This window comes from Falco rusticolus, chromosome 4, assembly GCF_015220075.1.
Source record: "Falco rusticolus isolate bFalRus1 chromosome 4, bFalRus1.pri, whole genome shotgun sequence".
In the NCBI taxonomy this organism is placed as follows: domain Eukaryota; kingdom Metazoa; phylum Chordata; class Aves; order Falconiformes; family Falconidae; genus Falco; species Falco rusticolus.
In genome coordinates, this window is record NC_051190.1 from 37,245,324 (window position 1) to 37,263,278 (window position 17,955).

General features: G+C 64.3%; 3 protein-coding genes and 1 non-coding gene across 12 annotated transcripts; 2 read left to right on the forward strand and 2 right to left on the reverse strand.

Moving 5' to 3' along the window:
* Positions 1 to 2,509: 2,509 nt before the first annotated feature.
* On the reverse strand, positions 2,510 to 5,820 carry MCRIP2 (MAPK regulated corepressor interacting protein 2). Of its 4 annotated transcripts, none has more exons than XM_037384723.1 (5): positions 5,677 to 5,820; positions 5,508 to 5,589; positions 3,991 to 4,118; positions 3,657 to 3,761; positions 2,510 to 3,001 (listed from the first exon to the last, which is right to left on the reverse strand). In XM_037384723.1, the coding sequence occupies exons 1-5, from the start codon at positions 5,726 to 5,728 to the stop codon at positions 2,931 to 2,933; spliced, it is 438 nt and encodes a 145-aa protein (XP_037240620.1). In that variant the 5' UTR covers positions 5,729 to 5,820; the 3' UTR covers positions 2,510 to 2,930. The 4 variants fall into 4 exon arrangements, with proteins under 4 accessions (XP_037240620.1, XP_037240619.1, XP_037240618.1 ...); XM_037384722.1 differs by having other exon boundaries at positions 3,991 to 4,121; XM_037384721.1 differs by lacking the exons at positions 5,508 to 5,589; positions 5,677 to 5,820 and adding an exon at positions 4,903 to 5,287.
* A 938-nt stretch (positions 5,821 to 6,758) lies between these two features.
* TRNAG-CCC lies at positions 6,759 to 6,829 on the forward strand. The gene has a single exon. It is a non-coding gene; the product is annotated as a tRNA-Gly (tRNA).
* Positions 6,830 to 6,889: 60 nt separating this feature from the next.
* METTL26 (methyltransferase like 26) lies at positions 6,890 to 10,572 on the forward strand. 6 transcript variants are annotated; one of them, XM_037386698.1, is made up of 6 exons: positions 6,911 to 7,177; positions 8,888 to 9,050; positions 9,195 to 9,254; positions 9,492 to 9,581; positions 9,786 to 9,864; positions 9,945 to 10,572. In XM_037386698.1, the coding sequence occupies exons 1-6, from the start codon at positions 6,969 to 6,971 to the stop codon at positions 10,487 to 10,489; spliced, it is 1,146 nt and encodes a 381-aa protein (XP_037242595.1). In that variant the 5' UTR covers positions 6,911 to 6,968; the 3' UTR covers positions 10,490 to 10,572. The 6 variants fall into 6 exon arrangements, with proteins under 6 accessions (XP_037242599.1, XP_037242600.1, XP_037242597.1 ...); XM_037386701.1 differs by having other exon boundaries at positions 6,912 to 7,177; positions 9,514 to 9,581; positions 9,945 to 10,122; XM_037386702.1 differs by lacking the exon at positions 9,786 to 9,864 and having other exon boundaries at positions 6,890 to 7,177; positions 9,945 to 10,122.
* A 100-nt stretch (positions 10,573 to 10,672) lies between these two features.
* WFIKKN1 (WAP, follistatin/kazal, immunoglobulin, kunitz and netrin domain containing 1) lies at positions 10,673 to 14,001 on the reverse strand. Its single transcript, XM_037386704.1, has 2 exons — positions 13,340 to 14,001; positions 10,673 to 12,480 (listed from the first exon to the last, which is right to left on the reverse strand). The coding sequence occupies exons 1-2, from the start codon at positions 13,622 to 13,624 to the stop codon at positions 10,990 to 10,992; spliced, it is 1,776 nt and encodes a 591-aa protein (XP_037242601.1). The 5' UTR covers positions 13,625 to 14,001; the 3' UTR covers positions 10,673 to 10,989.
* Between the last annotated feature and the right edge of the window lie 3,954 nt (positions 14,002 to 17,955).

Consider the following 17,955-nt stretch of genomic DNA (forward strand, 5'->3'; position numbering starts at 1 on the left):
GCAGAGGCTGCATCTCCTTTAACTACACTCCTTGGAAAATGCCTGTCCCCTCCTGCTTGCTTGCCTGTGGGTGGAGGCAAGCCCGTTCTGAGTAGCTGGCAGCGGTGCCGGGGGCGCTGGCTGCGCGGTGCTGGCACGATGTGGTACTGGTGAGATGCCCAGAGCTCGGCCCCTCATACAGCACGTGGCGGGTACAGCTGCAGAGGCAGAGCTCGGGCTCAAGGCAGCGATGGCGAGAGGTGTCGCCGGGTGCCTGGGGACGCTGCTGGGCTCGCGTTGCATCCATGAAAAGGGTTTAGGCAGCAGCACTGCCCTGCAGAGTGCTGTGCAGCCACGGACTGGTGCGAATGCCAGAGGGGGCTCTCCCCTTAGACCCCACGCAGCTCTGACCAGAGCCTGCCCATCCCACATCCTCCTCCTCATCATCATCCCTCCGCACCACGCCGGGCTGCTCTGGCAGCGGACAGGGAGCAGCCAAGGTACCCTCCTTGCCCTTTCCCAGCCACAGGGGATGCTGCTGGGCATGGTGCAGTAGGCACCAGCACTGCCCAGCCCTCCACGGAGGCAGAGGCAGCAAACTGGGATTTCTTTTTGGCGTTTCCCAGTGGCTGGGTTGCTTTTTTTGTTTTACATCCATGTTGATTCTTGTCTGTCCTTAACTAGTCCCTGTGTCACCTAGGGGCAGTCCCCTTCGGGCCGGCTGCTCTGTGATCAATGCAGCGCTATTTGCACTATAGTAATACACACAATTGCACATAACTAAATGAATCAATATTTATGGCGAGGGTGCTGATTCCCTTCTAGTGATTGCATTGTCAGGGGTTGGGTTGTATTTTTGGGTTGGGTTTTTGTTTTGTTCCTGTGACTGGACTCATTCTTTCCTGTTCCATTTTTTTCCCTTTGCCTAATGTTGTTCAAAACGATGGTGCATCATGTTACTAAGAATTTCCCTGATCTTAACAATGTGTGTTTTTATTAGTAGGCAGCCAGCAGCTGAATGGCATCCCTGGAACGCCTTGGTGTCCATCAGAGCTGCTGGCACGGAGGGTTTGCTACCTGGGAGCATCCCTGCAGCTGGCAGAGCCACCCTGGGGCAGCTCTTGTGCCAAAAAAAAAAAAAAAGGGGAGTGCTTTCTGGTGGGAGGGTGCCTGGAGCCACCAGGAAGTGCTGGGACTCCCAGAAGCTGGTATTTTTGGGAAGGGAGCTACAGCAGGATGCTAGCACGCCTCCAGGGCTTTGCCTGGGATGGGGAGCAGTGAGACACTAAATTGCCACAGGCTGGCTAGCACCACTGAGCACCGCAACAACAGGCAGGACAGCAGAGACGCCCACCACCACGTGCTGTTGGGGTACTGGTGACCCCCCTGCAAGGCTTGGTCCTGGGGCAAGGTAGCACAGGGCAGCATACCCCCTCCCACGGGCCCATGAACACAGTGGAGAAGTCAGGGCAAGGATGGCATCCCGCGGCACCAGCCCCCCACCATGGGGGGCCATCCCAGCCTGAACAGTCTACCAAGCAGCATTCCCTCAGCTGCACGGTGCTGTACCAGCCCTGCAGCCCCATTTCTGTTACAGGCTGCAGGCAAGGGCTGCTCGACGGGCACCAGCAGGTTCTGTGCTGGCAGCATCATGGCTGCTGCTGGCAACGCTCTGGCCGCCCAAGCCACGGTGGGCGAAGCATCACAGCTGCTGCTCCTCTCTGGCTGCAGTGTGTGGTTGTTAGTCCCATCAATAGGAATAATAAAGATGATTTTTTTTTTTTCCAGTGGGTGTTCCTGGCCTCCTTTGGAGTCCCAGAGCAGCTCCAGCCCTGGTGGGTTGGGCTTAGGCTGCTCAGGCTGTGCTGGCCTTCTGCTCTCTGCTTTGGGGCACGGGGAGGGGGGGGGAACAACAGGGGTGTCCTCCAAAATCTGACCTGGAAGGGCTCAGTCCAGCCTGGAAAAGCCCATGGGCTGAGGGGTTTCCTGTGTGCCAGAGTGCCTCTGGGAGCAGAAGGGGGGGGCGCCCATTCCTTCCACCACAGGCAGCCACAACCACCCTCTCTTCGCCCCCCCAAAGCTGCACCCCAACAGCCACAGGGGGAGACTTGGGGCTCAAACTAGCTTTTGTCAAAGCAATTTCAAGGGTTGCCCTGGCAGTGGGGGGCTGGCCTTGGCACCCTCACTCCTACAGCTTTACCCATCTACATACCACAGTCAGGTGCTCAGCCCCCTGCCCATATGCCACCCCCCCAATCCCAAACTTACACCCAAGGCAGCACCAGCCCCCAGCTAAGCCCGGGGAGATGAGGCACCACTGAGGCAAGGATGCAGCTCCAAGGAAGGCAGGGAGATGCACCAAGACCTTCCACCTCCAGAGCAACATGGTATCTGCTCAGCAAGGACGCGGCCATGAGTGTGTCCCCCCCCCCGCACAGGGATGCCCTCCCTGCTCCATGCCAACCCAGGGCACCATTCTATACACCAGCTGCTTTGCCACCTCCTCCCCATCCCACAAGTGCCTCTCCACTGGCAGTTTGAACGCTTTATTGTCTGGCAGTCCTGCTACAGCACCTCGCTGTCCTCCCCATGGCTACAGCCGCACCAGGGGAATCTGCTCCCTCATCCCCAGCATGGCACCACAGTGTCCCTGGGAGCTGGAGGCTGCAGGCGCTGCAGCAGTCCAAGAACTGGCACTTAAGGAATCCTGGCTGGGGCCACACGCTGCTCCTCCACGCTGGGCGCAGGGAGTGGGTGCCCAGCTGGGCAGGGCTGTGGTCCAGTCCCACTGGCCTCGCTGGGCTGGCAGCGTGGGTCACTTGATTTCGGTCATCTTTTAAAAACGTGGTTCTAAAATCCCACCAATTCTGGGCTCTGACCAGATGGTCTCAGATTTGTTTCTCTTAAAAAAAAACAAAAAAAAAAAAACAAACCCAAACCTTTCTTCCCTTTTATGTGCAATTTTCAATTTTGGCTAGAAATTGCTGTGCCCACCACTCCTCCAGGTCAATGGGAACAAAGTCTGAAAGAGAGGGGAGGGAGAGAGGAGAGCATAGGCAGAGCAGCTGGAGCAGAGCTCTGGGTGCTCCCCGACCCAACCATTTGCCACTGGGAAACAACAAAGACACCCCAAGATTTCCCCCACCCCTGTGCCCTGTCCCCAGAAGGCCAGGCTGGGTTTGCAGGGTCCTTCTCTTCTTGGGGACTTCTCAGCCACCGCAGCACCCCCCAGGCCGCATTTGTGGCCCCCGCTCAGCTCCGTCTCAGTGTCCCCATCCCCGCTGGGCTCCAGCTTGGTCCTGCTCGGCCCCGGGAGAGGCAGGTCCCCACAGCGGGACCCGGGGGGCTACTCTCCAGCATGATGCTGAAACCACCTTGGTGACTGGAGAGAGTGTAACTTCCAGAAAAGTCATCAGTCACCCTGCTTGCTTGGGCTCCTCCAGTGGGGCATGGTGGGACACCCCCACCACAGTGCCAGGGGCCAGCTGCTCCTCAACACACCCACAGCAGCCTCAGCACCAGCAGGATAGACTCAGCCCAGCCCCTCTGGTGCATCCAGCAGTGAGATGATCCTCCTCCCACCACTGCAGCCCTGCTCAGGCACCCAGCTGAGCCCACACCAGCTCACTGCACCCCTGAGCCCGACACACCAAGTGCCACAACTGCTTCTCACTTACTTTTCATCAGTTCAGGGTTGGGGGTTTTCTCTACATACTGCACGGGGCCACAGGCGCTCTCCCCACTCCGGCTGCCATCCAGCTGCTGCTCTACCTGCTGCCAGGCTGGAGGGGGGGGGAACAGGCAGCGGGTGGTTTTGGGATGGGGCTTTCCCAGCCTGGGGGGCCGCAGGAGGTGGTGCAAAGGAGGGCAGGGACCCAGGCTGGGGACCCCATCCCTGCCACCAAGGTCCACAGCACAACAGAGCTGCCTCAAGAGGAACCCCACATGCTCCAGCCCCCCCAGGGTGTGGCAGCAAGGGGGTGCCTGCCCCCAGGGACCCTCTGCCCTCACCTTCATAGACAAAGCGGACGTTCTCCTCATGGGCCAGCGTGTAGCACTCCTCGGGAGCCGAGACCTGCTGCAGCAGCACCTGCGGCCTCTTGCCGTTCACTCTGTTGAAGACTAGTTTCTGGGCTGGGCTGCCGAGGAAAGCAAGGCAGCAGTGAGGGGGCAGCTTGGAGCAAGGACAGGGGCTGTCCAGCCACCCTGGGTTGCCCCACGACACACACGGCCCTGGCAAAGCCAGGGGCACTGCCGCAGCCAGCCCACCCTGCTCAGCCCTGTCCCCAAGGGCACCAAAAGGGACCCAGCCCTCCGGGAAAGGGGGCTCCTACACAGGGAGGGGTGCAGGCAAGGGGAGCTCCCCATGGAAAAGCACAGCCTGCCCATCTCCCACCCATCTTCCAGCCTGGCACCAGGCACAGTCCCCAAAATAAAAATAATCTGTCACCAAAATTGCTGAAATAATCAGGAAAATAGATATGGAACCCAGCTAGGCAGCGGGCAGGGGCACATGCCGCTCCGCAGACCAAGCGCCCGCGTTTACTGGAGCGGCCCCAGCCCCCGGGACGTCCCCAAGGTGCCCCAGGGCTGGGACCAAACCGGCTGCCAAGTGGGAGCAGGTCAGGAGCTGGGCCCGGGGGCCAGCAAACCCGGGCAGGGCCGGGGGCAGCCGGGCCCGGGGGCACTTGGGGCTTGTCTGCCCGGCCCGGGAGCACGGGACAGCGGCGGCGCCACGCTCCTCACGGGACAAAGTCTAAGGGGCCCTGTGAGCACAGGCAGGTCACAGTCTGCAGGGCGAGAGAGCGTGCAGCCCCTGCCCACCCTGCCCCGGGCGGGGTAGCCCACCCCCCCACGCGTGGCGGGGGGCAGCGGGCAGGCACACACACGCCCCCGCTGCACCCCGGGGGAACCCTTCCTCACCCCTTCGGAGGAAGCGGGCAGAGCCGCCCGGACCCGCCGGCGGGGGCTGCCTGCCCTGTCAGCACGGGGTCTCCCAAGTCTTCCCCCCTCGAGGGATGGAGCCGGGACCCTCCGGCTGCCCCCCACCCCCGCCTCACAGCTCCGGCTGCTGCTGCTGCTGCTGCTGGAGGGGGGCAGGTCCGCCCAGCAGCCCCCAACCCTGCCCGCGGCCGCACACCGGGGTGGCGCAGCCGGTGCCTCCCGGGGGCGCTGCACAGCCCCAGCCTCCCCCGGGGGGCGTCGCTGCGCACTCGGGGCCGGCAGCCCCCCGCCGCCTGCACTTTGCCCGCTCCTCCGGTCACAAGCCCCATTCCCCCGCGCCGGTTGGCAGCGGCCTCTACCCGAACCGCCCCCCCCGGGGATGGCCGCCCCCGGTCCCCCCCACGCCACACGCGGGCGGTCTCCGCGGGGAGCGGGCGGGGGGTCCGGCGTGCGGACACCGACCGACGGCCCCCGGCCCTGTCCCGTTCCCCTCCGCCCCCCCCCGGCCCCTCCCCCGGCGGCGCGGCCCGGCCGCCCCGGTAACCTTTCCCCAAGGTCACGGCCACCGCCGGCGCGGGGCTCACCTAGCGGGGGGCCAGGCGCCGGGCTGGAGCCGACCCCGCAGCTCGCCCAGCTTGCTGCTCTCCACTGCCTGCTGCGTCGGACCTGCGGGCGGCGGCGGGGGTCAGGGCGGCCCGGGACGGGGACGGTGCCCCCCCGCCCCCCAGCCGCTCGCCCCCCGCTCCCCGGTACCTGTGCGGCGCTGCGTGGCCAGCTTGCTGGGGCCGCGCGTCAGCGTGTACATCCTGCGGCCCCGCACCGGCCCCGCACCGGCCCCGCACCGGCCCCGCCGCCCCCGCCCGAGTGCGGCCCTCGCCCCCCCCCGGGCCTTTAACGAACCGGGCCGGCCGCCGCGACACGCCCCCCGCCCTTAAAGGGCCCGCGCGGGACGGGCGGGGGGGCCGCGGGGCGGGGGGCGCCCGCAGGGGGAGGGGCGGGGGGGCCGCACGTGGCGCCGGGGGAGGGGTGGGAGAGGCGGGGGGAGGGCGGGAGGCGCCTGGGGGGTGTGGGGGACAGGTGGGACACGCACCTGACACGTGGGGCGTGGGGACACACATGGGAGATGGGCGGGACACAGCGGGGGCACGCGTGGGAGGGGTGGGGGGAGGCACGGGGCACATGCGGGGCGTGTAAGTGACACACGTGGGGTGTGGGGACACACAGGGGACGCACCTGGGACACATGGGGGGCACACATGGGATGTGGGGACAGACGCGGGACACATGGGGGGGCACGCGTGGGGTGTGGGGACGCACATGGGGCACACGGGGGCACATGTGGGGGACACATGGCACATGAGATACATGGGGACACACGTGGGACATGGGACACGGGAAATGAATGGGACATGGGCACAAGTGGGACGTGGGGGCACACGGGGGAAATGCATGGGACACAGAGGGGACGTGTGAGATGTCGGAGCCATGGGACACGCAGGGTACACACAAGGGACGTGGGGACACAGAGAGGTCAAGTAGGAGAAAGGGCCCGGGAGACACGTGGGACAAGATGGCACAGGCACGCAGGGAACACTGGAGTCACAGGGAACACAGAGGGGACGTTCAGGAGACAGGGGACACAGGGAGGACACGTAGGTGTCACCCCTGAGACACGTAGGGCCCAGGCAGGGGATAGCGAAGGGGTGCAAAGGCAGGGGCTCAGGTGCCACCGCCATGGGGACAACACTGTGACAGCCCCAGCGACCCTCGGGCACGCAGCCCCGCGGTCACGCCTGGGAAGGCCGAGGGCCGGCGGGGGGGGCAGAACAGACAGCGGTGCCGCTGGTGTAGTGGTATCATGCAAGATTCCCATTCTTGCGACCCGGGTTCGATTCCCGGGCGGCGCAGGAGCTCCTGGTCTTTTATTTCCCCCCCTTCATTTTTTTGAACGCCCGTGAGAGGTTCCACCCGCGGCGGTGGGGGCGTTCCCCGTGGGGGCGGCTGGGAGCTGTAGTCCCCACACTGCGGCCACCGCCTGCTCCAGCCATGCAAGCGCCCGCGGCGGCGGAGCGCAACAAGGGCCCGATCCTGGCCGTGCTGCGGGAGTACGCGGGCTCCGGCGCCCACGCGGGACCCGGCGCCGTACGGGTGCTGGAGGTGGGAGCAGGCGCGGGGCTGCACGCCGCGCACTTCGCCCGGGCGCTGCCGCAGACCCTCTGGCAGCCCTCCGACATCGACCCCCAGGCGCTGCGCAGGTGAGCGGGGAGCTGGGGGGGATCCCTGGGCACAGCCCGCAGCCCCTTCCCCTCCCGACGCACCCGCGGCCGGAGCACCCAGGCTCCCTAGCTCGCAGCTCTGCTTTATTCCAGGAAAGACCCCAGACCCAGCTTTTAGATGACTGCCCTCCCCGCCCCGCCCCCAGCTGGATGTTTATTTTTTTCCCGAAAAAACCCCAATATTGAACTCTTGGACAGCCCAGGCTCCCCTGCTCGATGCTTTATTTATTCCAGGAAAACCACAATATTCAACTCTTGGATAGCCCAGGCTCCCCAGGTCAATGCTTGCTATGTTTTTTCCAGAAAAGCCCCAATCCCCAACTCCCAAACAGCCCAGGCTCCCCAGGTCAGGACTTTGTTTTTCCCAGGAAAGCACCAGTATCCCACTTTCCACAAGCGATTCCCACCGGCGCGGGCAGCTGCAGCACTCTATGGTGATGCTGGGTCTGATGCCCAGCTCACCTGGGTGCCGGCCCTGGCTCCCACTCCGACCCACTCCCATCCCAGCTCTGTGCCACCTGGCCAGCCCCCCCGTGTTTATTTGCTCCGTGTCGGTGTGCGTGGGTCTAGCCGCAGCCAAATGCCCATTCCAGGCATTGCATCGCTGGCCTTGGAGGGCTTGGTTTCCATTCAGGAACCAAAAATAAACCCTGGCTCCGCAGCATGGGGAGGAATTCCCCCATTAAAAAAAAAAAAAAAAAAAGCCCGGTGGGGAACTGCCAAAATTGTCCCCTGTCCAGGGCCGGTTGCGGCTGGCATCCCACCCATCACCTCCCCGGCAAGCAGCACACACACGCACCACCCTGGCTAAAAGTAATTCCCAGGCTGAGGCCGGGAGGCTGCGGTTCCCTGCTCCACCGCCTTGGGAACCCAGACCTGGCTGGGGAATGTGCCAAAAAGAGTATAAATCACACCAAAATCACGCAGCACTGGTGCAGCATACCGGCGGGGTGCAGGCAGTGCTGCAGGCAGCACGGGCGTGTGGGTGCTGGCAGTGCTGCGGGCAGCCTGAGCACGTGGGTGCAGGCAGCATGGTGGGGGTGCAGGCAGCCTGAGCACGTGGGTGCAGGCAGGGCTCCATGCAGCACAGGCGTGTGGGGGCAGGCAGTGCGGTGCAGGCATAGGCAGCACGGTGCAGGTGCAGGCAGAGGGGTGCGGGTGCAGGCAGCATGCAGGCAGCCTGAGCACATGGGTGCAGGTGCGGGTGCAGGCAGCATGGTGTGGGTGCAGGCAGCACGGTGTGGGTGCAGCCAGTGTGGCACGGGCAGCATGGTGCAGGCAGCATGCAGGCAGCCTGAGCACGTTGGGCGCAGGCAGTGCACACGGAAGCAGCCGGGAGGGCAGCATGCTCTGGCTGCCCAGCTGAGAGGCAACAGCGGGATTTTTTTTTAGGCACTGGGGTCTTTCAGTCCACGTGCTGCCAGTTGTCCGGCTGCTGCCAGCTCTCCAGCTGCTGGCTGCAAAAAAGCAAAGAGCTCAGCAATACTAGACCCCTCACCCTGTGCAGAGCCCCCCCAGGCTATGTTGCAAACACAACCTTATTACTAGACATCACAGACTCCACCTGGGAGCTGCTGCTGGCAGCCAGCACAGGCAGGTTTGGGTCTGCCTGCAGTGGGTGCTGGTCGGGGTGGGGGTGGGGGCATGAAATGCCCTGGCTGGGGCTGATGTGGGGTTTGGTGCCCGCAGCATTGCTGCCTACGCAGAAGCCACGCAGGTGCCCAACATGCTGCCCCCCATCCTGCTGGACGTCTCGCAGGGCTGGGAGACATGGGGGGGCACCCAACCCGCCACCCTCGACCTCCTCGTCAGCATCAACATGATGCACATCGCGGAGCTGCGGTGCACCGAGGTGAGCAGGGCAGGGCTGGAGCCACGCTGGCCCTCAGCAAGTTCCTGTCTCCTGGCCTGGGGGTCCCAGGACCGAGAAGGGAGCTCCCGGGGGGGGGGTGTTCCCAGCCCTCTGACCCGGTCCCCACCTCTCTTTTTTCCCCAGGGCCTGTTCAAGGGTGCTGGGGTGCTGCTGAAGCCCAGTGGCGTGCTCTTCACCTATGGGGTGGGTGCTGCTCAGCTGATGCTGGAGATGCTGGGGACGGCAGATGAGAGGGCAGCTCCAGGCATGGGTTGGGGGGGGCTGGGAAAGGGAGGGCCGGGGTGTCTGCGGTGGGTGAAGTGACCTGTGTCACTCTCAGGGGCCATGTCTCTTCTCGCTTACCTCCTGTGTGTGGTGGGGACAGCAGCCCATGGGCTGGGGGGGGACTCGGGGGACACAGCCAATGGCTTGTGCCTGCAGCTCCAGCTTCGTGTCCCGGCAGCCCTACGCCGTGGACGGCCAGATCAGCCCCCAGAGCAACGTGGACTTCGACCGCAGCCTGAGACAGCGGTAGGAGCAGGGAGTGGGGCGGGGGGGCGCAGGGCCGCTGGGGGCTGCAGGGAGCTCCCTCCCAGCCTGGTCCTTCCAGACAAGACCTAAAGCAGCGGCCGGGGGGAGCCCCCCCGACTGGGGCACCCCTGGGAGATGGGGGTGCTTTGGTGAGCGCAGGGGTGAGATGTCCCTCTGTGTGACCCACGCCTGTCCCCCTGGCAGCAACCCTGCCTGGGGCCTTCGGGACACGGCGCTGCTGCAGCAGCTGGCCGAGGCCAACGGGCTGCACCTGGAGAGGATGGTAGGTGCTGGGGTCTGCGGGGGTGGGGGGGTGTCCCTGCACCAGTGGGGACCCCCTGAGTCCCGGCTCTGTGCTTCCAGGTGGACATGCCAGCCAACAACAAGAGTCTTATCTTCCGCAAGCAGTAACCTGCCCCAGCAGCACCTCCCATCATCAGCCAGCACCACCCATCATCAACCAGCACCGCCCGGCATCAACCAGCACCGCTCAGCATCAACCAGCACCCCCCAGCATCAACCAGCATCTCCCAGCATCAACCAGCACCCCCCGGCATCAAACAGCATCTCCCAGCATCAACCAGCACAGCTGCCCCCCCTTCACTGATGCCTCCTTGAGGGGTCACACTGTCCTCATCCCAGTGCCAGCCAGGGCTGGGGACAGCAGCGATGGGACAGTGCTCCACTCACCCCACCTGGGGCTGGGCTGGGCTGGTGGGCTGGTGTGTGGGGGTCTGTCTCCACTGGCCCCTTTGGGGCTCCCTTTGCAATGGGGTGCCCCAACCTGGCCCAGGGAAGCTGCTGCAGCTGCTACAGGGGGCACAGGCGGGGGGGACAGCACGCCTGGGCAGGGGGGAGACTTCTTGCTTGGTGCCAGTTTCTCCAGCGGATGCTGTGGTGATGGCTGAGGGACCCATCCCTCTTCCCCCTGCCCCCGAACTGTGCTGCTGCTCCCCCCAATAAACTTTGGGACTTTGCCCCCCGACCCCCAGCAGCTCCCTGATGCTTTTGGCACTGATGCTGGGCAGCAGGGGGGCATCCTCAATCCTCCTCCAGCCCCAGTGGGGAGTCAGATCCTGCACCAGGAGCACCCAGGGGTGCTACACTGGGCCCAGAGGCTTTGGAGTGGTGGGAAGGTTTTTATGGGTGGGGGGTCCTGGCAGACCTCCCACCCCTCTGCAACCCAACCCAGTCCTTTATTGCTGCTGGCTGGGCTGGGGTGGTACACAGGGGGGAGGCATGCGCAGATAAATTACAGGGGAGGTGGGAGCTGGGCTGGGGCTCTACTAGGGGGAACTACATGATGGTGGTAACCCCTAGAAACAAGCACTGGTGTGGGGGCTCCCCCAGGCTGCCCCCCTCCACAGTGGGGCTGCCACTCCCCACGTGGGCACGTCCCAGCTCTCCCCTAGTCCTGGAAGCGGTTCAGGAGGTCGCAGGTTTTCTTCTCCATCAGCTCATAGATCTTCTTCACCCGCTTGTCGTTGGCCGCCCGGACGTAGCTGCTGGGGTCCAGCGTGGCCATGCCATCGTGCACCTCGCCCATGATGATAAGTGGCCCGTCCTCCGCCGTCATGTTGGGGCAGGGGCAGCTCCAGTCCATGTCAGTCAAGGTCACCTCCAGGTACTTGATGTTGAAGAACTTAAGGCCCATCTTCTCATCCTTGAGGACATCCTCGAGGGCGAAGCGGGCGATGCCGGAGTCCTGGTCCTCCACGATCTCCATCAGCCGGCCCACGATGGCGAAGTCGCTGCGGCAGAGGCTCAGCACCATCTTGCTCTTCAGGCGGCAGGCCTTGCACTGCAGGCTCTTGGGGAAGGGGCAGACGTCCTCACAGGTCTCCTTGCTCTCAAAGTTGTTGGTGTTGCCCTCGCAGCCGCCGTAGATGAAGGAGTGGCACTGCTTCAGCAGGTGGTTGTACGCCCAGCGGGGCTCCCAGTTCTGGCAGGGACCCTGCACCATGGGCAGCAGGCAGGTGGGACGGGCGCTGCCCAAGCAGGCAGCCCGGCACTCCTCGTAGGTCTCAAAATGGTTTCTGTTGGCCCCGCAGCCCCCGTAGCGGAAGGTGAGGCAGGAGCCCTGCTTGGCATCGAAGTGCCAGCGCACCTCCAGGGCCTCGCACCGCCGCCGGTCCGGCTCCTTCAGGCACTCGGCGCTGGGGAAGGGCTGGGGGCTGCCGGCCCGCGGGGTCCCCCCGGGCTCCCGCCTGACCACCGACAGCGGGAAGTCGGCGCGGAGCAGCCCAGCGGCGTTCCTGGCCGTGCAGGTGTAGATGCCGGCGTCCTCGTGGCGGGCATTGTAGATGACCAGCTGGCCGATGTTGGTGACCACCACGTTGCCATACATCTGGTCTGGCCGCATGATGAAGTTCTCCTCCCGCTCGCTCTGCTTCTCCCAGGTGATGTCCGGCCGCGGGCGGCCGCTGACGTCGCAGCGGAAGCTGACGGTGCCACCGGCACGCACCGACTGGTGGAAGGGGTTGCTGTAGAGGGCGGGGGGCACCGGCACCTCGGGGCCGGCTCCCGGTGTGGGGCGCGCCGTCGTCTCCTGCGGCACGGGGCTGGTGTCGGGCCAGGTGAAGATGTGCTTGCAGGGGACGGTGGTGAGGCGGGTGCCGCGCAGGCACGCCTCGGCATCCATGTAGCACTTGTTGTAGTAGGTGAGGCCGTCGGAGGCACAGGTGAAGTTGGGCTCCTTCTCACAGCGGTCCTTGCACTTGCAGACGGGCTGCCCGTCCCAGATGTCGCAGTCGGAGCCCTGCTGCGCGCACACAAAGCTCTCGCACGAGGCTGCTGGTGCCAGCGCCAGTGCTGGCAGGCTCCCGTCAGCAAAGCGGGCAGCCACGCAGCTCCGCAGCCCGCACACGTTGGTGCAGCATTTCTCGAAGCCTTCACAGTCCTGGCCGGGGTAGGGGGGAGGAGAAGAGATTGGAGGGGGGGGGAACGTGGCAGTCACACCCGTGCCGTGGCTGTGGGTGCTGCTCTCATCCCCTCTGGGGCTCTCGGGTGGGCAGTGCCGCCCATGCAGCCCTGTGCAACCTCAGCATCGCTGGGCTCTGGGTAAGAGCCCAACCTCCCTGCCACAGCCCCAGCCCACCCTCAGCCCCCTCCCCAGACCCTCCCCCAGGATGCTTAGGGGTGCACTGCAGCAATGATGGCCCCTTCTCCCCCCAGCAGATAGCACGTCACCCCTCTCAGCTTTTGCTGGCTGAGGGGAGGCAGAACTCATTGCATGGATGAATCGCGCAGCCCCGGGTGCAGGCAGCCCCAGCCGGGGTGGGTGGAGGTGCTGCTGCTGCACTCAGCGCTGCCTGGAGCCGGGGCTCTCTGGGATGGGCAGCCCGGTCCGTGGGTGGGCTCCTGCCCTCAGAGAAAAGTGAGGGGGGCCCGGGGGAGGCAGCCCACTGCCTGATGGGGTCCCTGACCCGGCACAGCCATTCCCTTCGTCCCGGCCCCTTGGCTGGGTGGGAGCATCGTGGACGTGGCATCCCGGCCACGGGGCACGGCCCGAGGAGGGGGCGTGGGGGGCAACAAGCAGTTTCTTTGCCTGGTAGGGGGGGGTCGAGGAGTGTCCCTCGGGCACCCCCCATGACAACCGACAGCAGGGGCTCAGGGGGCAAAGCTGCAGCCGGGCTGAACCCGTTGCACCAGAACAACCCGCCGGGCTGTGCCCCTGGAACAGGACCCCGAAGCATCCCCTCGGGGGACCTGGGGCTGCCCCCCAAGCCCGTCGCCAGCCCCCCCGGCCCCCCGCTCACCTGGTCGGCCTGGCACTCCCGCTCGCAGGTGCTCTGCGCGTCCACCCACAGGTTGGGGTTCAGCTGGTTGGGGCAGACCCCCAGGTGCCGCGTCCCGCCCGGCCGCAGGCTCAGTCCGGCCGCCGCCGCCAGCCAGGGCAGCAGCAGCGCGATGCCCACCGGGCCCCGCTGCCGCCCACCCGCCCGCTGGCCCCGGCCCGGGCGGCCGCGGTCCCGGCGAGGCGGCATCTGGCCGCCCCCCGCCGCCGGCCTGGCGCGCTGGCGAGGGCTTGGGATAAATCCCATTCAGGATGGAGGGGACGAGGGAGAAGGCGGGCGAGCGGGGGACAAAGAGGAGGAGGAGGAGGAGAGGACCAGCCCGCTGCCCTCCAGCACGCCCCGCGCCCGCCGGCGATGCCGCCCGCCGCCCCCAGCCATCGCCGCCGCCCGGGGCACGGTGGCAGCGGCGTCCCGGGGGGGGCTCGGCCCCCCCTGGCTGGGCGAGCGGGGTGAGCGGGGTGGAAGGGGAGGCCGGGGAGGTTGTAATCTGAGTCCCTCCCTTCCCAGTGATGTTTCTGGGTGTTTGGAATGGGAAAGGCGCTGACCTCAGCCTCTAACCCCGGCCAGCCTGAGCTGGGCAGGCACGGGGGGGGGATCAAAGCACAATGCAGGAACGCTCCGGAGAGGAGAGTGGAAGGGGGGGGCGGGCGGCGGACACACACAGACACAAAAAAAAAAAAAAAAAAAAAAAAAAGAAAGAAAAAAAAAACCGCCCGGCCCACGGAGCTGAATTCCTGCAGGATGAGAGAACAGCCAGAGCCTCGGTCCCCTCGGGAGACACGTGGAGCCCACGGCGGGGGCTACCGGGGACCCCCCCGCGCCGCTGGGCACCCCGCGGCCCAGGCACCCACCCCACCCCCCTCCCCAGCCAGCACCCCGGGGTGCCGCTGCCCAGCGCAGGCCCCCAGCTGGGCTGGCGGGGTGGGTGCCCCCCAGCAAGGTGGTTTCAGCATCATGCTGGAGAGTAGCCCCCCGGGTCCCGCTGTGGGGACCTGCCTCTCCCGGGGCCGAGCAGGACCAAGCTGGAGCCCAGCGGGGATGGGGACACTGAGACGGAGCTGAGCGGGGGCCACAAATGCGGCCTGGGGGGTGCTGCGGTGGCTGAGAAGTCCCCAAGAAGAGAAGGACCCTGCAAACCCAGCCTGGCCTTCTGGGGACAGGGCACAGGGGTGGGGGAAATCTTGGGGTGTCTTTGTTGTTTCCCAGTGGCAAATGGTTGGGTCGGGGAGCACCCAGAGCTCTGCTCCAGCTGCTCTGCCTATGCTCTCCTCTCTCCCTCCCCTCTCTTTCAGACTTTGTTCCCATTGACCTGGAGGAGTGGTGGGCACAGCAATTTCTAGCCAAAATTGAAAATTGCACATAAAAGGGAAGAAAGGTTTGGGTTTGGGGTTTTTTTTGGTTTTTTTGTTTTTTAAGAGAAACAAATCTGAGACCATCTGGTCAGAGCCCAGAATTGGTGGGATTTTAGAACCACGTTTTTAAAAGATGACCAAAATCAAGTGACCCATGCTGCCAGCCCAGCGAGGCCAGTGGGACCGGACCACAGCCCTGCCCCCCCCCCCCCACTGAGGGCCAGGCTGGCTGGTGCTGAGCTGGGAGGGAGGACAGCAGGGCCATGCCCCCACCTCACCCCACGGCCGCCCCCCCGGCCAGACCCCCAACCCCTGTCGGACACTGACCCGAAGCAGGGACATTTCATGGCATTTCGGGAGCGTTAACTCTTCCAGCACTGGCGCTGGGGGGGCAAGGGGGGCTGCAGGCTCCTGCAGAACAGCAAACCCACCCGTGGGGGTTCTGGCCCGGGGGGCGGTGCAGCACCTCCAGCTTCCCCTCTGCAGGGTCATGAACGGGGCAGGGGAAGAGGCAGATGCTGGAGGGGGCAAAAAAAAAAAAAAAAAAAAAAAAAAAAAAAAAAGCAGGGAGCCTTTTCTTTACATTTTTTGTGGGGGACACCCCCCCCCTCAAACTACCTGCACCCCAGAGGCGTTCCTGCATGCAATGCCTTGGTGCACCCCCTGCCCCAGCCAAGCCGGCCGTTCTGAGGGGCCCTCGGCACCCCCCTGGCCCCCACAGGGGGCTGCGCTGCTGGGGCTCCCCGGGGACCTGACACCCCAAACACGGGGGCCTGGCATCAGCTCGCCATGGCCACACATGCAGGGCTGGAGCGTGTTCCATGGCTGTGGCCAGGGTCCCCTGTCTGGTGGCCAAGGAGCTGCCCAGGGGTCTGGGTGGCCCTGGACACAGAGGGGAGGTCTGGGGGCTGATGTTTTGCAAACAGGGAACTGCATCAGGAGAGCCCGGCCCGGGAGCTGCAGGGGCCCTATCCTGCCTGCCTGGAGCCCCCCAGCCCAGTCCAGCTGCCTGCAGCAGCGTTGTGCACAGAGACCCCTGACCCCCAACCCACCTCGCTCGGCTGGAGGCAGCGTGGCAGGCTGCCATGGCACATCACCCCCCGAGAATGCAGCCCGGGGGCACAGAGCCATTTGGGGGTGCCAGGGTCCCTCCAAGGGTGCTGGTGCAGGAGGGGAGGGAAGGGGGCACGACCCCAGCTTTCCCCGTCCCCACACTGAGGTCCATGTGGTCATACCACCACGGTCCAAGAAGGTGCTGGCGCTGGGATGTGGAGGGGATCCTGCCCCGGCAGCCCCTTTCCGGAGCTGGGGAGCAGGCCCTGAGGGGTGGCCCGTGTTCCAGCCCAAGATGCCTTATCCCCACGTCCCCGAGATCAAAAGCTGAGAGGTGGGGACAAGCACCTGCCAGGACCTTCGCCTCGGCAGCACGAGGCCAGCCAGCGCCATGCTGGGTGCCGCGTGGTTGGAAATGCAGCTCCCAGCGACCCCAGACCCACCCCCCTTCCTGGGGACCCCTGCCCGGCCTCTTCTAATGCTTCTCCAGCAGGAAGGTGAAAGAAAAGCAACTCTCCCCACCCCCGACTTTCACCATGGGAAGGCTTGAGGCAGCCATAACTCCAGTCTCTCCCAAACCATTCACCTCTGCATGTCCAAGCACCCACCGCACCCCGGAACGGGGATTTTTTGGGGTCACTTTCAAAGACCCCAGACAGGGATGTGAGCTTTATGGCCCATCCTCTCCCTTCAAGACAAGGGAGCAGAGGAAGCGGCTCAGCACCCTGTCCTGGAGGGGAGGGCACAGCACCATACAGCCCCCCCGAAAACACCCAGCACCCAGGGAGAGCTCCTGCCCCTCCAATGCACCCCTGGGTAGGCGCATCCTCATTTTCAAGCGCCTTGGGCGCAGAGAGCTGAAGGTCACCATTTCTTCACAGCCTGCATGGAACAACCTCATGCAGGGGCCAGCGGGAGCAACCTAACACCCCCTCGAATCAGGAAGGGTGGCTCAGAGAAACACACTCGACTCTGAAAGACCAGAACCAGCCCCGAGCAACCTGCTCCCTCCTCTTTCTCCCAAGGAACAGGGACCCCTAAAGCTCTTCCATCCCTTCTCCTGATGTTCAGGCTGTGCGGCGTGTTTCCTTGCCCTGCTCTTCCCCAGCAGAGACAGCTGCAGCAAAGGCAGCCCCCGCTGCTCCAGCGTAACGGGCTCCGGCTGTCCATACCCCACCTGAAACCACACACAGCCTTTGTTTCAGCTCTGCTGGCGAGAGGGAACAGACACTTCCAGAACCCTGAACAGGAAAAAAAATAGAAGCGACTCTTCCCTGACCAGGCTTTCACCTTAGCTCCAGGGTTTTCCAGGCTGCAGACACTATCTCATTTCCCCTCTGCGCCCTCCCAGCCCCAGCAATTACTACTTAAGCTGTTAAAACAAGCGTGGCCAGTCTGGTACGAAGTGGAAAATCTGATCCTAGGGAAGTAAGCAGGCAGGGGAAAAGGGAGGTCAAGGGGAGGTGGGCTGGGAGCCAGAGAAAAGAGGATCAGGCCAGAAGTTTCCCTCCACCCCAGGAGCGAAGGCCCCTTCTCTGGGGCTCCCGGTCCCAGCCGATGCCTCTGAACACCAACCCCGGCGACAGCCCAACGTGACACGGCTGCTCCGAGCTCCCTGCAGCACCTTCTCCATTTCAAAGGCACATTTATCCCAGGCTGACTTTCAGCTTGCCGCAGTCTGGGTAAGATGAACAGCACTCGCTCCCCCAGGATCACCTGGACCCAAAGAGACAATTTAAGGCTTTGCCTGTACTTGCAAAACCTGTCCCCATGTGCCGGGGACTGCGCACAACCCCACACAAGCTGCGGGGGAGCCTGCCTTCCTACAGCCACCTACGACATTAAACGTGTTGCAGAGTAGTCTGTGTTTTTCCTAGAGCTCCACTACCCCAAAATCAGCACTTCGGTGAGAATCAAGCCAGATATAGGACAGATTTAGCTTCTGCACATACAGAGAAGGGCAAACCCCCCACAACCAGAGCCAGGAATCACGACATTTAAGACTCCTCAGAAAATGTAACGTGAGTTATTTTGCGGACGATCTGGAAGTGGCAGTACACACCTGCACCACAAGCAGCCCCAAATCCCCAGGTTTTGGGCCAAACTACCACCTTTTCCCTTCAGCCTCTTCCCAGCCCATATGAAAACTGATAGAACTTCTCCACCTGTCAA

Coding starts and splice junctions, on each gene's coding strand:
- MCRIP2 (XM_037384720.1), bottom strand. CDS start 5,252: ATGGGGCTTGTGACCGGAGGAGCGGGCAAAGTGCAGGCGGCGGGGGGC. Junction 4,122..4,902: donor TGCCCGCTTCCTCCGAAGGG/GTGAGGAAGGGT, acceptor TGCTTTCCTCGG/CAGCCCAGCCCAGAAACTAG. Junction 3,762..3,990: donor CGTCCGCTTTGTCTATGAAG/GTGAGGGCAGAG, acceptor CCCCCCCTCCAG/CCTGGCAGCAGGTAGAGCAG.
- METTL26 (XM_037386698.1), top strand. CDS start 6,969: ATGCAAGCGCCCGCGGCGGCGGAGCGCAACAAGGGCCCGATCCTGGCC. Junction 7,178..8,887: donor GACCCCCAGGCGCTGCGCAG/GTGAGCGGGGAG, acceptor TGGTGCCCGCAG/CATTGCTGCCTACGCAGAAG. Junction 9,051..9,194: donor CGGAGCTGCGGTGCACCGAG/GTGAGCAGGGCA, acceptor TTTTTTCCCCAG/GGCCTGTTCAAGGGTGCTGG.
- WFIKKN1 (XM_037386704.1), bottom strand. CDS start 13,624: ATGGGATTTATCCCAAGCCCTCGCCAGCGCGCCAGGCCGGCGGCGGGG. Junction 12,481..13,339: donor GGGAGTGCCAGGCCGACCAG/GTGAGCGGGGGG, acceptor TACCCCGGCCAG/GACTGTGAAGGCTTCGAGAA.